This window comes from Phalacrocorax carbo, chromosome 4 (genome assembly GCF_963921805.1).
Source record: "Phalacrocorax carbo chromosome 4, bPhaCar2.1, whole genome shotgun sequence".
Classification (NCBI taxonomy): Eukaryota; Metazoa; Chordata; class Aves; order Suliformes; family Phalacrocoracidae; genus Phalacrocorax; species Phalacrocorax carbo.
The window spans coordinates 77,139,199-77,159,200 of record NC_087516.1 but is presented as its reverse complement, the minus strand read 5'-3'; the positions used below and the strand labels follow the sequence as shown (position 1 = coordinate 77,159,200).

Below are 20,002 nucleotides of genomic sequence, written 5' to 3'. Positions count from 1 at the left end.
CAGGGCTTTTGTTGTTGTTGTTCAACTTCCTTGATTTAAAAAAAAGGCGTTTTAAGCGTAACTTTGCAGAGACGATCGTAGGTGAGCTGACGGGGCGGGGGGCCGTGCGCCAGCGGGGCCGCCTCACACCCCCGCGGCGGCAGGGTCGGCCTTTCCCCTCGGGGAGCTGGAAAGAGGCGACGCCACCTCCCGACGCCGGCAGCAGCGAGGAAACGGTGAGCGGCGGCCCCCACCGCCCCGGCCGCAGGGAAGGGGGGGCGGCGGCCCCGCGGGCGGTGCTTCCCCCGGCCCCGCTCGCTCCTGACAGAAATGGGTCAGGGCGCGGCTCCGCTCGGCGCATCCAAGCGCCCGCCGCCTCTCGCGGTTTCGGGTGCCGCCCTGCCCGCCGGGACGCTCCGGTCGGCGGCTGGGGAAGCCGACGAGACACCGCGGGGGCAGGTCGGTCGGCGCCCGTTGCTGCGCCGGGCCCAGGCCGGCTCCCTCGCTGCCTCCATCCCTCCCTCCCTCCTCTCTTTCAGTCAGGGAGGTCGCTTCGCGCCTCGGCCGCGCCGCACGTGGCGGCCAGCAGCCGTCTGCCCCCTCCCTCGATAAAATGGCGGGGCTGCGCGGTGGCCTCTTCGTCTCTAAACTGCTGGCGGCGGGAGGGCTGCAGCGGGGGCCGGCGTTGCCAGGCGGCGGGCCCTCTCCTCGGCCGTTAGAGCCCGTCTCCTCGGGGCGGCCGTGGGAAGCCCCCGCGCCTCCTCCCTCCTTTTACTTCAGGCGTGCTCTGCCTGCCCGCTACCGGGCGTTAGCCCAGCAGGTGCGGGTTCTCTCACAGCACACCAGGAATGGAGCGCAGGTAGCAAAGCCCTCAGCGCCAGCTCCTCCTGGAAGCTTGGGAGGGACCAGAGCTTCGCTGCTTTAGTTTTTGCCTCGCTCCCCCGACAGGCGCCTGGGGGTGGGTGCGGGGGTCTTCGTATCTCTACAGCGGATTGCAAGAGAAGGCGCAGAGGTGTGCGAAGTCTTGCTTTAAAGGGTGGGGGAAGGCGGTTAACGAACCGCAGAAGTGGTTTTGAGCATCGTGGTGCCGGCCGGGAAAGGGGAGGGCTTGGGCCGACGCCGGGTCTCGGTTCTCTGCCCCCTGTCTGGGGAAGCAGAGTGGGGGCTGTTTGTAGTGCTGTTGTGAAACGGCTGAACTAAGGAAACTGCAGTTTGCGTCATACCTTTAACATCTCATAACTCTGCTGTTAAACTTAGGTTGATCAAAAATGACTAGTAGCAATGGCTGGTTTCAGAGTGCTGGAATACCCACCTTTGAGCCCGTACAAAAGAAAACTTTGCCGGCTCGGGCTCCTAGGCAGCCACCTTCAAAGAAGTTTTCTCAGTCTGTGACCGTAAGGCCAAAACTTCCACCTTCTGAGAGGTGCAGTGCACCAAAGATGATGCAAAATTCAGGTATAATTTTCAGTTTATAATCTGGGATTTCCTATTAAAATATAGCGTTAGTGAAAGTAACTTTATTTTTTGTGTGTGTGTGTGTGAAAGGTTGCAACCCTCTGGTGCTTTTTCTTATCGCTGTATTTTCTTGGATGACTTCTTTAGCACCTGCTTGAACTTGTTCCTTTTCTTCCTATGTGTTTTTTGTACTGGAAGTTTGTTAGAGTAAGAGGTTTGTGGTAGGGTGGGGTATACTGTCTGCAGCATTTAATAATTATGAATTCCAAGTTGTATATTAAAAGTGCCGTAGGGGTTGCCAAAACATATGATATGTACTGCTGCATGAATCTTCTTAGAGATCATTGAGAAAAGTTTTAACTGCAGTTCCAGACATCCCAGGATATACTTTGAATTGTCTTTTTAAGTAGTTGTACTGAGGTCAAGGCACCTGTTTATGAGACTTGATGGCAAGAGTTCATTTTAGTTCTTGGCTGGGAGATACTGGTGCCTGAGTATACAGCAACCCTGCAGCCGAAGTTTCCATCCATCCTAGAGATGATACAGGGAGAAAAAGATACCATTCTTTCTCTTAAATCTGAAAGAACACACCAATCCTTGCTCTCTGAAGAGCATAAGGGTTCTGTGCAGGACAGATGAAATATCCACCCGCCCACTGCCCAAGTTCCCCTTGTGGTTACTCGTGGGCGTGGAGGGGAGCTGCTGGGTCGGGATGGGTGTGCAGTGCAGCTCTCCCCATCTTCTGTCCCGGCCACCTCAGCCAGAGGTGCTGTCTCTGTACTCAGCAGCTCTTTGTGGGTGGGTTTCTTTTTCTTTGAATGAGTTATCTACATTTTGAATAATGTGTGTGGTTGCTAAAACTTTTATAGTGTTTTATGACAGGGAGTTCCACTGCTTCCTAGTTTTGTGTGAAAAACCACAGGTGCCATTGTTTTGAATCTGCCATCAGCAACTTTCATTTGATCACTGGTTTGCAAGGGAGGGGAGGGAGGAATATATGTTGTCTTTACATGTGATATCTGTCTACATTCAGAGGTTAATGGATTTAGTCTCAAAAGCTTTGATGCTTTTGAAAGAGGAGGTACGCACTGTTTCAGAATCGCTAGTATTGTTGATGTAGGATTCAGTACAAAGCAATATTGCTCCAGAGTCACGGTTTTTGCTTTTTGGTTTTCTAAAAAAAGCATGTATTGTAAACAGATTTAAACTGTCGGAGAGTGCGTTCAGCTATTTCTTAATTTTGTTTCAGAACCTTTTCTTTTGAAAGCAGCCCATGCACCCCCATTGTCAGCACCTCCTCTGAAGAAAGACCTAGAGGAGTTTATTGCAAGATATGAACAGGGAGTAATAAACCCAGTGTCTGCCTTGCATCAGTTTGCACAAATGCACCACGTACAACTTGAATTGAAAGAAACTAGTGTGGCAGGTAAAGACTTCTTAAATAATATTTGCTTGTCCTTGAGATGGGCTGAATTTCTGCAGTTAGTGTTGATGGCACCAATACAGCTGAATTTTTTTACTGTTGATTGTACTACCCTCCACATGTGTTGCTTTTTGGCTGCCCTTTTATTGTCTACACAGCTGTGTGTCATAATTAATTACTACAGAATTTGACCAGGTGAATTGGATAAAATTTTGCCTGCTACCACAATTTGTGAGAAGTGCATAAAGTGAGAGCCACCAAAATTCTTGTGGAGGTGAAAGGTTTGAGTTGTGTTTTTCTAAATTTGTCTTTTTGTTTTGAATTTGACCTTGGAATGAATATAAGCACGTAAAACTATGGATTAAAGTACCTCAAAATAATGTCACTCATTGTGCTTGCTTTTTTTCTCTTTTAAAAAGGCAATGTCATAAGGCCTTATTTTGCCTTCTGTGCTGTGGTGGATGGTGTGTGCTACAAGACTGGACTGGGAAAAAACAAGAAGGAATCTAGGTCAAATGCTGCTAAACTGGCTCTTGATGAGCTACTTAACTTGGAGTACCCAAGGGCAAAGGCTTCTGAAAAGTCAGGTAAATATTCTAGCAACACCTAATTAGAACTTGAAAAGCTTGGCTTAAAGGTTTCCTGTGCAAAATTTCTGTGTAGTTTTATTAAATGCTTTTGTATCAGGACCTCTGTCAGTTTTCTGGAATCCTTCGGGCAGAGCTATTTGTTGCATGTGTCTGAAACTTTTTTTTTCCTTGTCTTTTGTGTATTAGGAGTTGCATCAGTTTGTAGCACAGAGCAGAGAATACTGAAGGAAATAATTTGTTTGTTGCTGTTGCACTTGATTTGCTACTTGCTAGGTAACAGCCATATGAAGTTGATCCTAAGTGGTTTCAAAGTTTTATGATTAAAAGATTTCACTGAATTACTACTTTCAAAAGAATTCAGTTACCATAATGTTTGTCTTCCTGTAAGGGTTGCTGCCTAAACAGTTCTGCACTTACAAGGACATCCAAAGTCAGACAAGAAGATTCTTAGACAATTAGAAACTTTCACTTCCTGGAAATAGTGTGAGATCCATGTTTTGAAATTTGGAATGTCCATCCCAGTTTGAAATTGTGTTCCATTCTTAGATCTCCCCTGTACTCCTGCTGAGACCCAAACTCTGACAAACTCCAGTCGTGCTTCAAGGACCTGTTTTGGTAAGGAGTAGTCTTTGTTTTACTCTGATGCAAATTACCCAGCAAATGCTTGCTTTTTTTTTCTTTTTGTCTTTTTTTTAAACTCTTCTTTAATATATTTAGTGATCTCTGTGAAGTTACTGTTGTTCTAAACATCTTCACTTTGAAGAACATTATAAGAGTTAGTGTCATTAAAGTAGGAGATGGACCATCAGTTCCACAGATGGACAGAACTTCAGTAAATTGCTTCAATTTAAGTGGTGAATTGGTGACAGAAATAGAAACAGTATTTCTGTCCTTACTTCAAACACTGCGCAGTATGTGATCCAACTTGATCCATATCTCTGATTTATTATTATGAATAACAAAAGCATAAATTGTTGAGGTGTTCTTGTCCTTTATTTATTCAGGCCCATCCTGATAATCACCAGAATCCCAAAAGCGTGTGTTGATAGCAGTGCTTTTGCCATGTGTTCAGATTTACAATTTGGCATGTGGTTGATCGTGTCTTTTTTTTTTTCCCCCTCCCTGCAAATTTGTGTCCTCCTGGCTTTTATTGTTTTATTTAGAGGGAAGACATCTTACGTATCAAAAACTTTCACAGACACTTGAAGTAGTATTTAACAGCCTGACTGCCAAACATCCTGAGTACCAAAGTTGTGGCAGTTCACTGGCTGCCTTCATCGTTGAAAAAGGCAAGTCTGTTTTGATCATGGGTATTGGGGAGTGGAAAACCTAGGTTGTTTGTGTTCCCAGAGAGCCTTGATTAATGCCGTTCTGATCTGGTAAATAAAGGTAAAGGGTAGCTCTCCTTCTTCAACATGCTCCATTCCGACGGCTCTGTCATGTGTATGGTGTGCTACAATCGTGCAAATATTCAAGACCTACATAAGCATTTCCTTGTGGCATCTCAAAGAGGAACAAGGGTGTATTGGCCAGAGCAAGCAGATGTGCCCTGAAGGAAGCTGCAGCCCGTGGAGGACCCACATAGGAGCAGGTTTTGGGCAGGAGTTGTGGGCCATGGAGGGGAGCCCATGCTGGAGCAGGTTTTCTAGCAGTACCTGTGACCCAGTGGGAGACCCACGCTGGAGCAGTCTGTTCCTGGGGGGCTGCAGTCTGTGGAAAGGATCCACGTTGGGGGGGTTTGTGAAGATCTACAGCCTGTGGGAAGGACACACACTGGAGTGATACCTGAAGGATTCTGTCCTGTGGGAGGGACTCTATGTTCGAGCAGGGAAGGGAGTGTGAGGAGGAAGGAGCGGCAGAGAAAGTGTCAGAACTGATGCTTCTCAAACCCCTGTGCTGCTTGAGCAGGGAAGAGAGGAGATAGAAGAGTCAGGAGTGAAGTTGACCCTGGGAGGAAGGGGGAGAGGGGGAAGGTGGTTTTAGTTTTTGTTTTGTTTCTTACTATCCTACACTAATTGACAATAAATTAATCTTCCTCAAGTTGAGTCTGTTTTGCACGTGATGATAAATGGCAAGCGATCTCCCTGTCCTTGTCTTGACCTATGAATTTTTAAACTTTGTTTTTCCATATAATCATTTAGGTTGTAAAAGACCTTTAAGATGATTGAGTCCAACCTGCTGGGGGACAGGGGGTATGAAAGAGCAGCTTGGTGGGCACCTGGCAGCCAGACAAGGTTAACTGGCCACAGTCACGTAAAAATAAATGTTTTCTCTTTAGGTGGACAGCATGAAGTTGTAGCTCTAGGAACAGGGGAATGTAATTACAGTCAGTGCTTTCAGCTTTGTGGAAGAGTGTTGCATGACAGCCACGCCATCGTTATTGCAAGACGTTCTCTACTTAGGTGAGAATGTGTGTACAAATAGTTAGCAGTTCTCTTGCAGCCGGTTCTTCTCGGTTTTACTTTTGCAAATGCGAATATAAATGCAGTTGCATTTTACGGTTAGTACCTTCTGGATTATTTTCAAATCACATGGATTAAATGTGAACGTCCGTGTGTTTGTAAACAAAGTAGTGTTTTTCACATTTACTGTTACTTAACGCTTTCTTTTAGATATTTTTATAGACACCTTTTGCTGTTCTATAATGAAAATCCAGCGAGGACAGAGAAATCCATATTTTGCACAGCACCAGGCTCGAAGCTGCTTACCCTAAAGCCAAATACAACTATCTTTCTCTACATGAATCAGCTTCCAAAAGGAACTGCTCAGTTAAAATCACAGGTGTAAGTACCTTGGCATTTTCAGAGGTGTTGTAGTGGAAGATTAGTTTGCAGTAACAAACACCTTGTGAGTCTGGAAAATATGCGTTGTTGCATGTTTCTAGGATGTGGGGGGGTATTCTGAATTTTTTTCATTTTTTGGAAGCATTAATGTACAGGGTGGTAGCGATAAATGTATGAGATACAGCTGACATGACAGTACAAAAAACTTTTACTTGGGTTATAAGGTTCAGGACGATGGTTTGCTTATTACAGATACCTGCTTACCTGTAACCCTCCTCCCAAGATGCTATTAAAATACTAATAAATCATTAGTTTAACCACTGAGCCAGTGGATGTGGTGGCGTAATGTCGCCCTTTGTACCCCAGGACTAGCAAATAAAAAGCCTTGACTTGAAACAATAGGCTCCTGTTCTGCCTTGTAGAAAAAAGGTAATGAGAGAAACTTGATGGAACAAATGTACTCCTATGCTTATCTTTATACTTCTAACTTTTGTTAAATTTCTGAAGGTTGTATTTTTAATGGTTTTGACATTTAAGAGCAGCAGTCTCTCATTTACCAAGTTATTAAGAAAAACGTTATTTTTTTGTGCCTAACAGTGGTGCAGTGGAATGATGTCCCTGAAAGTCATACAGTCATAACTTTTTTCATATATACCAGACAGCTGGCTGCTTTCATGCTGTGTTTGGGGTGCACGGAAGGCAGACTTGTGAACTGGAAGTCACAGCCAGGTCATTGCAAGTTGTGCTGACTGGGGGAGCCCCTCCTGTTAGAATTGCAGGAGGTTTTAGATTGCTTTCAGTGTCATAGCCTGCTCTTACAAGGAGATGGTTGATGAGACTGGATGCGGTTTGGAGTACTTTATCACTGAAATTAATTTTCTTGTCTCACTTTAGACGTCTCAGTCCACAATCTCTCTCTGCTTATGAAACTAGTGAAGAACTGAATCTCCATGTTGCTATAGAAGGCAAGATTTACCTAACTGTTTGTTGTCCACCTAAGACTGTTAGAGCAAGCAGTATGTCAGCTAGCGACAAATTAACAAAATGGGAAGTGGTTGGTGTTCAGGGAGCATTGCTGAGTCACTTCATTGAACCAGTGTATATCAACACCATTCTTGTAGGTAAGCTTAACGCAAGTTGCAGCGCATTTTTTGTATGTTTTCATGTTCCACTCTGATGGCTTTTTATAAAACATGAACTAAACCAAGATGGTTCTTGAAACAATGACAGTATTTTTCTGAAAAGGTACTAAGTGTGTATATTTTTTTTCACTTATCTTTGAAATGCCCTAGTGTAAAACTTGGGGTTCGCTCTTTTGTTGTCGTGGGTTTGTTTCACCTTGCCCTCCTTTACTATGTAGTACAGGAACAGAGGAAATTCAGCATTCATTTATAACAAATTGCATTTTAGATATTGAGAAAATATCAAATGTGACAAATGCTGTGTTAACTGTTCAGTCAAATGTGACTTTAAGGCAACAATGTTAATCGCTTAACTGAAGAACTGAGTGGTGGGGAAACTGCCAGTATTGAAGTAACTGAACATTTTTAGTTCAGTTCAGTTTAGTTCAGTTTCCCCCTGAGATATCTTACACGCTCTATTGGAAAGTCTTTGTTCAGTTTGTTTTGTGTCCGTGGTCTGCATCCACCCCACCCCACCTCCCCCCTTGGTATTGGTTAACGCAAATAGAAGTTCTGTTGAGGAATAGGGATTGCCAAGGTGATAGTGAGTTCTCAGGGTTTTGAGGCAGTCAGGAAGACCATACCGTTATCAGAACTCATTTCAGTAGCTTTTATTTATGTGGTGGAACTAAATTAATGGGTATTATCCTGAAGGTTTTCAGGTGTTTCTTCCTCTCAGTATTTGTATATGAGACTTAGAACACAGATGTCCGAGTTCCCCAGACATTGAAGATGTAGCAGCTTTTCCTTTTCTAGTACAGAACAAGGTTTTTGAAGTGCTCCAAAAGAACTTGCAAGAATTGGTGAATGCCTGCCTGTTCCTTCTGAGGAAGTTTGGGCACTTTCACTTAAAAGTGATAGAAAAACATCTGCTATGCTCAGTTATGTGGTATTCAAAGTAAACATAATAATCTGTAATGTATTGCCCTTCTATTTAATAGAAATTCTGTGACCGTTCCTCAAGTCGCTGTGAACCAAAGTATGTTCATTTAGTAGGCATTCGGAAATACTGTTGGATACAGAGTAATGCGGGCAAACTCGTAGTGTATTTTCTAATCTAGAACATCAAAGTTCATGTTGCAGCTTCTGTTTTGATGGTGTCTTCTGCAAGGAATGTAAAGAGTTGATGAAGAATAATTGTTCCAAAAAGGAGGCATCCAATGAAAATAATGATACTTGTGGAGAAGAAACTGGAATAATTTTTGTTCTGCGACCTGAATATTGGAACTTATTTTTCCAAACATTAGTTTTGTGTAGAAACATGCATATAATATAGACCCATGGAAACATCTGCATTCTTAGCTTTATTTTTTTTCCCTCAATTTGATGTACTTACGTGTGACTGATATTGTTTTGTTTAACAGGAAATGCAAATTGCAAGGATACAAGAGGGCTAGAAATAGCTGTAAAACAGCGTGTTGATGATGCACTTACATCAAAGCTTCCCATGCCTTATCTGGTCAACAGATCTCATACTTACCTGGTGAATGCTGCACACCCAGTTCAGACAGACTTTAAACAGTCGTCTCTTAGTTTGAATTGGTCTTTGTCAGATATGTCACTGGAGGTTGTGGATGGGTTAAATGGAAAAGCCACTGAAAGGTTAGAATTTCTCTTCATTATGTTGGAAATAACGGTTACCCTTACTGTTTTGTGCTGATTTACTGGAGTATTCTTTTTTTAAGCTATGCATGGAGGCCGCTGTATTACCCAACTGAGAAAGATTCTCTTCTGTGTTAGGTGAATGCATCCTATGATGAGATCTAGTTTTAGAGATCGTGTAACTTCACAGTGAGATACCAAGATATGAAATTAAATAATTTTTTGAATTGAGATACCTTTATTCCATTATTGTAGTGAATGTATTAGTTTTCACAGTACATAAAATCAATTAGCGTTCTAGTTCAGATGAATTCCAGTTGAAAACTGTTTTTGGTTGGCTTGTTTAAATTCTCACAGCTGCTGATTTGCATTAGCTGTGCTCACTGAAAGTGGAAGTACAATCATATGATCATATTCACAAAGCATTAGAGGGGAAAAAAATCCTGTAATGATCAAAGCAATATACCTGTAATGTGTTTGTTACTGAGTCTTCTTATTCTTTTTTCATTTTCACTCCAGCTCACCATTCAAAAGTGGCACTTACTTGGCAAGTCGCCTTTGCAAGGCAGCAATGTTCAGTCGTTTCAGATTGCTTGCTAAGGAAGCGGAACGGAATGATTTGCTTCATCTTGCAACGTACCATGATGCTAAGGTAAGCTGGTATGGGGCTCAGGGCGGGAAGTTTTAGTAAGGAGTTTCTTAATGGCTACTCTCAAAGCTGGTTTGGTAGCCAGGGGTGAGTTTCTGTTTTGCTGAAGGCTTCACCAGAACCACTAGATCTCCTTTATTGCTTATAATCTTAGCCTGACAATGTTTGAAATTGCTGTATTCGAGTAGAATTAATCTACTGAATTAATCTTTAACATTCTCTATGAAAGTCTGCCGTGTTTTCCCTCAGCATGTAGAGGTTGCTGGCCATTTTCCTCACATAAGATAGTCTCAAAAGAGTTTGGGTTTTTTTGTTTGTTAGTTTGTTTTCAATCTTGTGTTTTATATTAGTTTCATACGTATGTGGATATTTTTCTACCACAGTGAGGCTTGTCGGAGGACTCTTATATCATAGAGGAATAGGAAAATAGGAGTCGTTCATCAGAAGACAGTATTAGTCCCAGGCTTTCCGTTGTGCTATGAAAATACAGAGAAATTACTTATAGGAGCTACTGTGATTCTTGATTGCTGTAAAGGAAGTTCACTCATTTCTGTCCATACTTGGAAATATGTAGGCTCACCTTACTTCGCTGACGCTTCCAGGTTTTTCCTCTCCTTGGTTCAAGAGATATATTTTATTTCCAAAATCTTTATGTAAAACTTCAGCTTTTATAAAGTACGTATCTTCTTTTGTTCCTTCTGTCAACATGCAAGAGAGCATTTTTTTAAATGATTCAAAAACTACTTTAAAGTAGAATGGTTTGCTAGTTGACTCTTCATGTGTTTAGATTTGCATTGAATGATCATGTTTATTTTCTGTGTAAAGGTATTATTGGAACTGAAAAGGTGCTGAAAAAAATGTTTAACAGAACAGTTCTCTCATCCCGATAAATGCCCAAATTATATTAAAAAAAAACAGTTTTAGAGTCTGTAATGCTTTCTCTCACTGTCAGCAATGGAGGGGACTGTGAGATTTGTAGGTATTGTTTTCTACAAGGTTTGTGATTGTGCGTATTCTACGCTGGTGGTAAAGATGACAGATCTCTGTAACCATCATTCTTGAGTTCTCTCAAGATCTCTCTTTTTTTTTTTTTTAGACTCAATCTGAATTGTACCAAGAAGCTAAAAAATTGCTGCAAAGCTACTTAGAGCAACATGGTTATGGATCCTGGATTGTGAAGTCCCCACATATTGAGCAGTTCAGTGACTAACTGTGAGGTGGATTATATGCGAAGTCAGTTTGGATTATTTCTTTCAGTAAAATGTCATTCTGATTAATAAAATATTTAACTGTAGGGTTCATATTTGCAGCAAGAAAATTGTTCCAGAGCTGCTTCCTGTGAATTTAAATGCAGTTATTAAACCATCTGTAACAGTTTAGTCTGTTCCAACAGTTGATGTTTTCTCATAGGTAGGAGTATCTTAACAGCTTTGCAAATCTGTTTTGTTTTGCCCCCAATGCCACATCATTTCTGCTCCCCACCCCCATGGTGTTATTAACATGTTTTTTTCCTGTTAGTTTCAGGATTGCTGTGTATTGATCTCTTCTTTTTCCCCACCTTTTTCATAACTGTCTTTTAAGAAGGAAGAAAGTCAGTAAAAGTTGGATTTCTTTTTAAAAAAAAAACAACATACCAATGTGAGAATCACTTTTGGAAACAAAAATTGTCGGTTTATGCTTTATCTGTAGGCATCCTTTCCTGGTCATTTTAAGACTTTTTTTTTTTTAATAGCATGGATTTGCCAAGTGGCTTGTAGTTTACTGTATATTGTTTGTGATAGAAGGCTTAAAAATAATTTGTGTACTTCCAAATGTACTTCCAAACTTTGAATTACCAAGCAGTTACTCAAATGTTTGGTGACAATCACTATTTCTGCTAGTGGTTTTGAAGCATTTCAAAGGTGTCAAAGCTGTAAATAACAAAATAGTGTGGTGTAGTACGGAAGTCACCAGAAGCAAGGCTCCTTCAACTTCTGTGGGCTGCCCCAGAAACCATCAGATGTTAGTGTTTGTCAATTAGTTGGACTCCTTCACCCACAGACTACTTTATCACTGTACTGAGAAGTCCTTGCAGAATCGTCTGCATCCATAGTCGTCTGAAAAATGTTGCCTGTCAAGAGGGAATCGCTTCTTTGTTAAGTTATGGTAAGAATATGGTAACATGACAATATTTAAAAGGATGTTGTTAAATACCATACTTGGGGGTTTGTGTGATGGTGTGAAATATTAGTGTATTTAAGCCAGATAGTACACTTTCATTATTCATGTATGATATAGGAAAATCAAGTAACAAGTGTGGGAAGCTGTTAGGTAATGTTTTCATACGTCAGTTGTAGCATAGTGCTGTAGTCATGTTTCAGCTTCTTAGTGTAAGAGAATTCAGAAAAACAAATTAAGGAAACAAAAAATACTGGAAGAAGGTTTTTGTTTCAAACTAGTATGTGGAGTTTTTACTGGAGACCATTGTATGTTGATTTTCACATTGTTGAAACTCACTTGTTACTACTCTGTCCTTGACCTCTTTTTTTGCTATTCTGCTATTTTGTTTTCTGTTACTATCTTTTAACTTGGAGGGTGGGATGGTGTTTTGTTGTCTTTGTGGCATGCACCCCATGTAATAGTTGCTCCATGCAATGTTTTTTTTCTAAGAATGCTTGAGAACGGCCTTCATATTCCAGGCTAGAGCATAGTGTTGCTCTTTTTTCAGGGGTATTAAAACTTCAATAAATTTACTTGTTAATGTGTTAGCATTTTATACACTTCTGGACCGTTTTTCTTTAGGGACTTAGACGTTTGCTGAGATGTCATCACGAAGGTGTTTTCTGCAGTTAAGCTAGAAGCCTTAAATATCTACAAGTAACTGAGCTTTCTTTGTGTACTTCAGCCATTTTATTAATCGAGCAGCAAACCAAAACCATGTGTTCCTTCTTAAGAGGAGAGAGATTCTGTTGGAAAAAAGATGTGTTGTGCTGGCCATGAGAGCTGTATTCTTGAGGAATTAGTTGATGACAACCATATGGATCCAGTTCTTGTACCTGGATTGTTCTTTGATTAAACAATAGCATACGCACAATGCTCTGAGCTAGTAGATGTAAGCATGTAGGTGTTCTATCCCAGGTTTGCCTCAGCTACTTCAGTAATTCCAGAATATATGGCTCTACAACCTTGAGGCAGGCGAGAGTGCTGTGGTTCCAGTGATGGGGCTGAAGTGATATGTGCTGTGCATACCTGTCGGTGATATATCATACATACATACATACATACATACATGGCCGGCTGCACAGACCAGAGCCAGGCATGTGAACACGAACAGCCTCCGCTTGGGAGCTCAGCCTCTCTCCTCCCTGCTTGAAGATTGAGGTCCACGGGTGAGAATGTATATACATGCGCATATATGGGGGTGTGTACATGTATTTTTTTGGTATACAGACACACCTGCGATATGTATACACAGGTATGTCACGAATGACATACACATCAAATCTGACGTGTAACGTGCAACATGTTGAATCTCACATGTCAGATATGACATCATGGGTTGTGTCACATCACATACATGTCACACATCTTGCGTGCTGTGCATCTTGCATGCATGTAATATGTCACATTGCAGTTGTGTCACACCGTGTGCATGCTACATGCATGCCATGTGTCGTGTACATGCCACATGCATGTCTGTCACGTCATGTGCATGTCGTGGTAGATGTCACATATGTCACATACATTTTAATTTGATAGTAAAGCTGTGGGATCAAGTGGCAAAAGAGAACTCAGGAAATCTATTTTCATAACTTGTTAGGGGTTCTGCTTAGGTTTTTTTTACAACTTACAGGAAAAAAGTACGTACAGTACAGTTCACCTTGCTGTTCATTTTCAGATGTTTTCAATATAATATCCTTTTTCTTTAAAGATTTCTTTTAAAGCTTGGTCAAATACATGATCCAATCCTGCAGCTACTATTTAAGAATATGAACTTACCTATAATTTTTGGCAAATGTCACAGACAAACATATGGAGAGTTTATTTGCTGTATGTAGAATTTTTATCAATATTTTTAAAACTTCAGATATTTTCTCGTTTTTCAGCAAAAGATTAAAGGGCTACCAAATGGACTGCAGCGATAGTGTCACAGGACAGTGAGGAAAGTATGCTTCTAGTTCCGTCAAATGAAACTAGATTATTCATTGAATGAAACTTGATAAATGTTCCATTCCATACAAGCTGTAGTGAGAAATCCACTGTCTGTTTTTTTCTATAGTTTTCTGAGGAAATGTAAACTGATCTTTGTTGCTGTCTTTGGAGCTATGCTAGATACTCCATTTTGCTGACAGAATATTTTTACTTAGCCTAAGCTTTTACCTTTTACATTAAACTCAGTGTTACCTATTCTTATTATGTGCTATGTCATGGCTCAGTTGGCAAACTTCTTTGCACAGAGAAGGGCAGTGACCACTACTGTATATCCACAGTAATAGTTTTTTTGCAAGATTCTGCTGCAGGACTGCTGTTTGTCATGCTTACTTTCTGCTGCTGCTTTTTGTCATTCAGTGGCCCTTAGGGAATGCAAAATTACAGTGACTTGAGCATAAATCTTCATCTCTGTTTTGATTAGAACTTGTTCTATGAAACCTGATTTAGTGAAAAAACTAGTCATTCAAAAGTATGTATTTGTAGGCATTTTTATCTTCAGTGAAATGAATACTTTATCATTAACCAGTCAGTAATATTAAACTAGGCCTTTCAAATGCGTATAGTGATAGTCTAACAGTATTGCTTAGATCTGTTGACTGTTATGTAAAAGAAAGTGTGCATATATGTCATGAAGTCTATGTACAGCAAAATAGCACTTTGTCAAAGTAGTAATAGTTAATTCTACAGTTTTTTTACCTTTCCCTTCGCCTTAGATTTTCTATGGAATGGCATGAGTGTGTTTGCATGCTTTTCCACTGTGCATTTTGTTAATCTGACATAGATGCCTTTTATCAACTGCTACGTGCAAAATGCTTTGCAAACATCTCGCATACGTTTTAGGAGGCGTAGAGTTATGTATGGCTGAAACTGAAATAGCAACTTAAAGCATGAATCAGAATCTCAAAGGCCTCGTGACTGCAAGCGTGTGCAATGCAAACAGCTTCTTCCTACTGCTACCTCAGCTAGCTTATATGTATCAGCAGTCTTTGTAGTCAGACAGGTACTTTTCTGACAAGGTGTCTTGAAGTGCTTGTTGGAGGTGCTACATGGGGAGCAAACCAGCCAGAAAATGTTTTGAAAATCCACAGCAGGGCATGGCAACTGTACAAAAGTCATGTGGCAGTCCCCAAAACTACTGCCAGAATAGCCAAAGCCTCCACTTTCCATGACTGCACTTGTCTCATAATATTGCAGCCCAACTCCAAAGCAGTTTGTGCAGACCGAAAAAATCACGTGTATGTATTTTCATACAGCATGTGTTTCATTGATGAAGTTGTCAGTGAGCTATGGCTTCTACCTTTCCTTGTGAATGCATGGGTAAGTATCTCTTTACCATCATTTCTTGGTTTCTGAAGTACTTGAGTGTTCCTTCCTTATCTAGCACTTACTGTTTAGGGACGAAGAAAAGGTCTTGGGATTCCATGTGGGGTGTCCAACTGCATGGATTGACCCCAAGGTAGGTTTTACCAGATCTTGAGAAATGAGGTTTCTCATGCTTATGCAAAGATAAAGCTTCACTTATTAACAAATCTGTGGTCAGTGAAGACTGCTCCTGTGTGCTCTTTCTGACTGGGGAGAGCTGGGGCAGCAGTGCAGGTAAAGCACGCGGCCTGATGCTGGAACACGTCTGTCTGCAAAGCCACGTGTTAGGTGCGATGCTGTCACTTCAGGGTGCAGCTTTCTGCTGTAGATAAGATTCTCTAGATGCAACTGATTCAAAAGGTTATAATGTTTATTAAGTCATCCAGTGAATAAACTCAATGAAATAATGGATAATCTAAAACCACGCCACTATTACTGAGTTACAGTTACATTACAACTGTAAATCTATTAATTGTTAGTCTTAAATTCATATAAACTACATCTCTGTCCTATTGAGCTAGAATTCTATTTCCATTCCCTCCCTAATAGTCAGCATTAGAGTACAAGTCAGCCCCTGCCTTAGACCAGCTTCCCACATTAAGTCTTTCAGACAGACCAGCAGGTGTTCAAGGCGGTCTCTGGATTTGGCTCTGCAGGCTAGTGTCGCTGCTAGGCAGTCTCAGCCTTACTTGGTTTTATTGTTGTGGTCACCTAGGTGTGGCTGGTCTTGCAGGATTCTGCACACTAAAATTCCTCTGCAGTTGGCACTACCAGTTAGAAGTCAATAGCATTCATATCATTCTTACACTTTATAGGTGTTTTAGGCTAGTGTCTCTTTGACTTTATCTCCTAGGCTCAGTGCTCACTATCACTATGTCTCTAAGTGCTGTCTCACTTTGTTTAAAGGAGGTTTTTTCCACTTCTGCATGCCGCTTATAAGAATTTGTCAAGTAAGAAGGCATCTTTGTAAAGAGAAGCATTATTTTACAAAGATTGACAAGATACAAAGAACTTTCATGAATTTCTTACCCACTTTCTCATCTTCTGTGTCATACTGTATTTAGGTATTACTGTTATTACAGGCTGTCATTTGGACGGCATGATTTGAGAAGAGGGTGGAGCTGATTGCGGCTGGGATGATTGACAGTATTTTGCTCTTCTGAGTCCTTGTGGGTGGGGACAGAGCACTCCCTCACTGTGGGAAGAGAAGATAAAGTAGAGCAACAGATACCAGCACTGTAAGTATTTTCCCAGTTTTGGCAGAAAGCTATCATTATTGCCTATTTTCTCTTTGCAGCATTCAAGAAAACTGCTGTTTTTTCCATTGTTAGTCTGGTTTTAAGTGTAACTTAAAATACTCCATACCACACCCACCAGCAAAACACATCAAAGACTAAACGATAGGCTGATAACTGTTGTAGTAGGCTTACTTTCATCAATTACAGCTTGCGTTGTTAGCATTGAGTGGTTGGTTTTGGATTATAAAAGATGCTGCTCTTAGTTGTTTCCTTCTGCATAAACTTAAAATGTCACATGACAGACTCCATCTTCATTTGAAGTAAGCACGTTTCTGAGGTTCCTCAGAAAGATTTTTTGTGAATACTTAATGTGGTGTATGTTTATACATCAATCAATTTTATGTCGGTTGTTGCTGGAAAGAATTGGCCATGTAAGTGTTCTGGGAAATTGGCACCTCCGTTACTTGCATAGGTATTATGCCAGGTGTGTTATTGTTTTAATAATGTTTCCCTGTCTGTGAAGATTTTTGAGAATTGTGTGGTTTGCTTACAGCAATGAGAAAAATGTATCCTGCAAAAAACAGCAGAAAGCCTGTGTAGCTGAGTAGGGCAGATCACAAAAAAAGTTTGGGGTTTTGGGTTTCTTTTTTGGAGGGAAGCAGCTTGGTACTAATACTACTATACCTTGGGCTGTATGCCAGCATAAACTGGTATTTTATATCGCTTTAAAAAGGTTATCTGTAGGTGTCTTGTTTTGAGTCTGGTACCTGTACCTTTGTATACTGGTAAAGGTTTTTTTATTGTGTTTTTAAAAAAGTACAGTAATAAGTTCCCAATGAAAAAGACAGTATTATTTAACAAAGAAGACACTAAACATTATTTTTATATGTTAATGAAATTTATTAAGTATCATCTACAAGTAACTTCTAATAGTTTTTTCAATAAATAGTTGTCTCAAGTTTATTGACAAAGTATATTTTGAGCCCGTAGGGCTTACAGAAAGGATCAAATGTGATCTTAGAACAGACTAAGAACATACAGCAGTCCCAAAATGGACAGCAAGCTAGTAAGCCACAGGGCAAAATATATAAATTAGTCTTAATTAAATATTTAAATAAATAAAGTAGCAGTAAAAGTAACAACTGTTGTTTGATTATTTTAGCATAGATTTCAGGAAGTTGCTCAGGTTGTGGTGAAATGCAGGAAAATTTTTCTTGTCATTAGCTTCACAAATCTTGCATCCAGTTCCTGGGGGAATTAGGTCCTGCAATACAGATATTTTTTCTTGATGATTGGTGATAGCTCTCTTGCCAGCTAGTTTTAGCAATAATACATCAACTTCTCTATGTCAAGTCTTTCTTTTAAGAAAAAAAGAAAACCTTAATATTTCAGGGGTTTGGCTTTTTCAGTTGGTAAGTGTTAAGGTTTCTGTAAATGTAAAAATACTGCAAGCTAAATGCATTCACTCTCTACAATAAATACTGCAGTAGAGGCAAATCTTAATTTCTAGCCCAAAGAGGATTTCTAAAATTATACAAGGATCTCTTAGCCATGGAATTTGTTTATGTAGTCTACCAAGGTGTACTACATTCATTGTTGGGTTCTTCACAGCCATAAAACTAGGGCACGGTTTTTGAAGCCATGGCTTGCGTAAATAATTGTTATGCTCCTAAAAGCAAGTTTTTGTCAGTGTAAGATGCCTTGCATGATTCAGTAAAGAAGATAAATGTCTTATTTCTTAAAAATTTGACTTGCATACAACTAGTAGGGTTCAAATCTGTTTTACTGTATTGGATTATCATGCAAATAGCTGCTGTCATACAGTGTAATGATATGATACTTCTGTATAAAATCCTGTATTCTCAAGAGATGACAACACATAGACCTTGAGGTGTAAAAACACTGATTCTAGCATTGTTTTTTGCTAACACTGAAACACTACTTTTTTTTTTTTTTAAACTGAGCAAAAAAGATTGCCTACCATAAGACTCTGGAGGTTCTTTTTGATGTTTTGAAGATGATAAAAATCCTTCTTTTCAATTTCATTCTCCAAGGTGCTCATTTCTGTCAGGTAGCATTGTAGAGTTTGCCAGCTGCACTCCTAAAACAGTCAGCAAAATCATTATATATATAACTTGTTTCCTGAGGATAACTGATCCAATTTAAAAAGACCTCAATAGCCAGTTGTTTTTATCCTCATATCAGCAATTAGGCTGTTGTTTTCTACAACATACAGTTCACTTGTTCCCCTTAAAGTCATATTGTAAGATGTTGAACGTGGCCTTGGTTCTGTGGTAGATTATTCTAGCTTTTGAAATGTGAGTAATCTCTACAGGACAATTGAAGTGTTGGAATATCTTCTAGAAGCACGAATCTGTAGTATTTGCTCCTAAATTGAGCCTTACTCCTCGTTGTCATGTGGAAATCACATCTTAGCAAAAGGGTTAATAGTCAAAGCCTCTGTCAGTTTTACAGGGGCCTTTTTAGAGCCACCTTCAGTTAATCTACTTTGGTTGCTCTGTCTAATGTCTGCATCTGATCTGGCTTTTGAATATGATGAATAACTTTACGTATCATTCTTACAAGCTATTTCAGGCACTCAGTGACAATATGTTATTAATCAGCCTCATACGTTTGCATTCAAGCACTGGAGCTCTGAGATAGTTATGTCTTGATGTTGCCAGCATATGAGAAAAATGACTCAGATAAGGAAGTTGTTGCAGAATCTGGCTTTAAATCTTCACTGAAAAAAATTACTATTAAGTGAGAATTCTTCTGGATTAAAAACTTAATTGGAGGTTCAAGGTAGTTAACAGATAACTTGCATAAAAATTTTAACCACTTCCCAATACTAAATAACTTGATGTTCTTTTTTGTTGGTATCCTTGCACACTGAATTAAAAAGAAAAGTAGTACAGATCAGCAGCCTGCCAATCATGAATAGCCTGTGGTAAAGCTGTACTTAGAACACTATCGGCACTCTGATGTGCAATTTTTCTGGAAAGAAGCAACCACAGTGATAGTATTCCTGTGGAACTAAATACTATAAAACATGAATATAGCTAATATATCCAGAATGGCTTGGTAAAGTTTTGTTCCTGAAAAGAACTAGGTAAAGCATAACTGAGTTTCATCAATGGTGGCTTATAGAAGATTCATAACTTCTTAAACAGAGCCTACTAGAGGCTCTGCATCTAGTGTAGATAAAGTATGGGCAATTTCATATAGATGTTTCATATAGATAATCTATTTCAAATTCTAGTTTCATTCTCAAAATTGTTGTAGTGCTAGCATTAATACAACAGTATTGCCTCCTGCAAATCTTACACAATATTTAAATCATTCATAAAACGTCTTTTCATGTGAACTCAACCATATATTAAGCAGGATGAATAGGGAGGATTCATTTTGTGTAACATACTACACAGAACAACTGAGGTAGTATTGTATATAAGTCCGTGGCTGTTTGAGAATACAAGTCAAAACCAGAAGTGTCTAAGAAACTGCACTTCCTACACTAAATTCAAACTGTTCAAGTTTGTCTCTTTT

The 20,002-nt window shown here is 40.1% G+C and overlaps 1 protein-coding gene across 1 annotated transcript; it reads left to right on the top strand.

Annotated features, from left to right (window-relative positions):
* Positions 1-1,243: 1,243 nt before the first annotated feature.
* ADAD1 (adenosine deaminase domain containing 1) lies at positions 1,244-11,918 on the top strand. The gene is made up of 10 exons (XM_064450827.1): positions 1,244-1,434; positions 2,684-2,860; positions 3,277-3,444; positions 4,611-4,736; positions 5,726-5,849; positions 6,060-6,230; positions 7,125-7,351; positions 8,776-9,013; positions 9,533-9,665; positions 10,759-11,918. Exons 1-10 carry the CDS (start codon positions 1,248-1,250, stop codon positions 10,870-10,872), a joined length of 1,665 nt encoding a protein of 554 aa, XP_064306897.1. The 5' UTR covers positions 1,244-1,247; the 3' UTR covers positions 10,873-11,918.
* Positions 11,919-20,002: the final 8,084 nt, after the last annotated feature.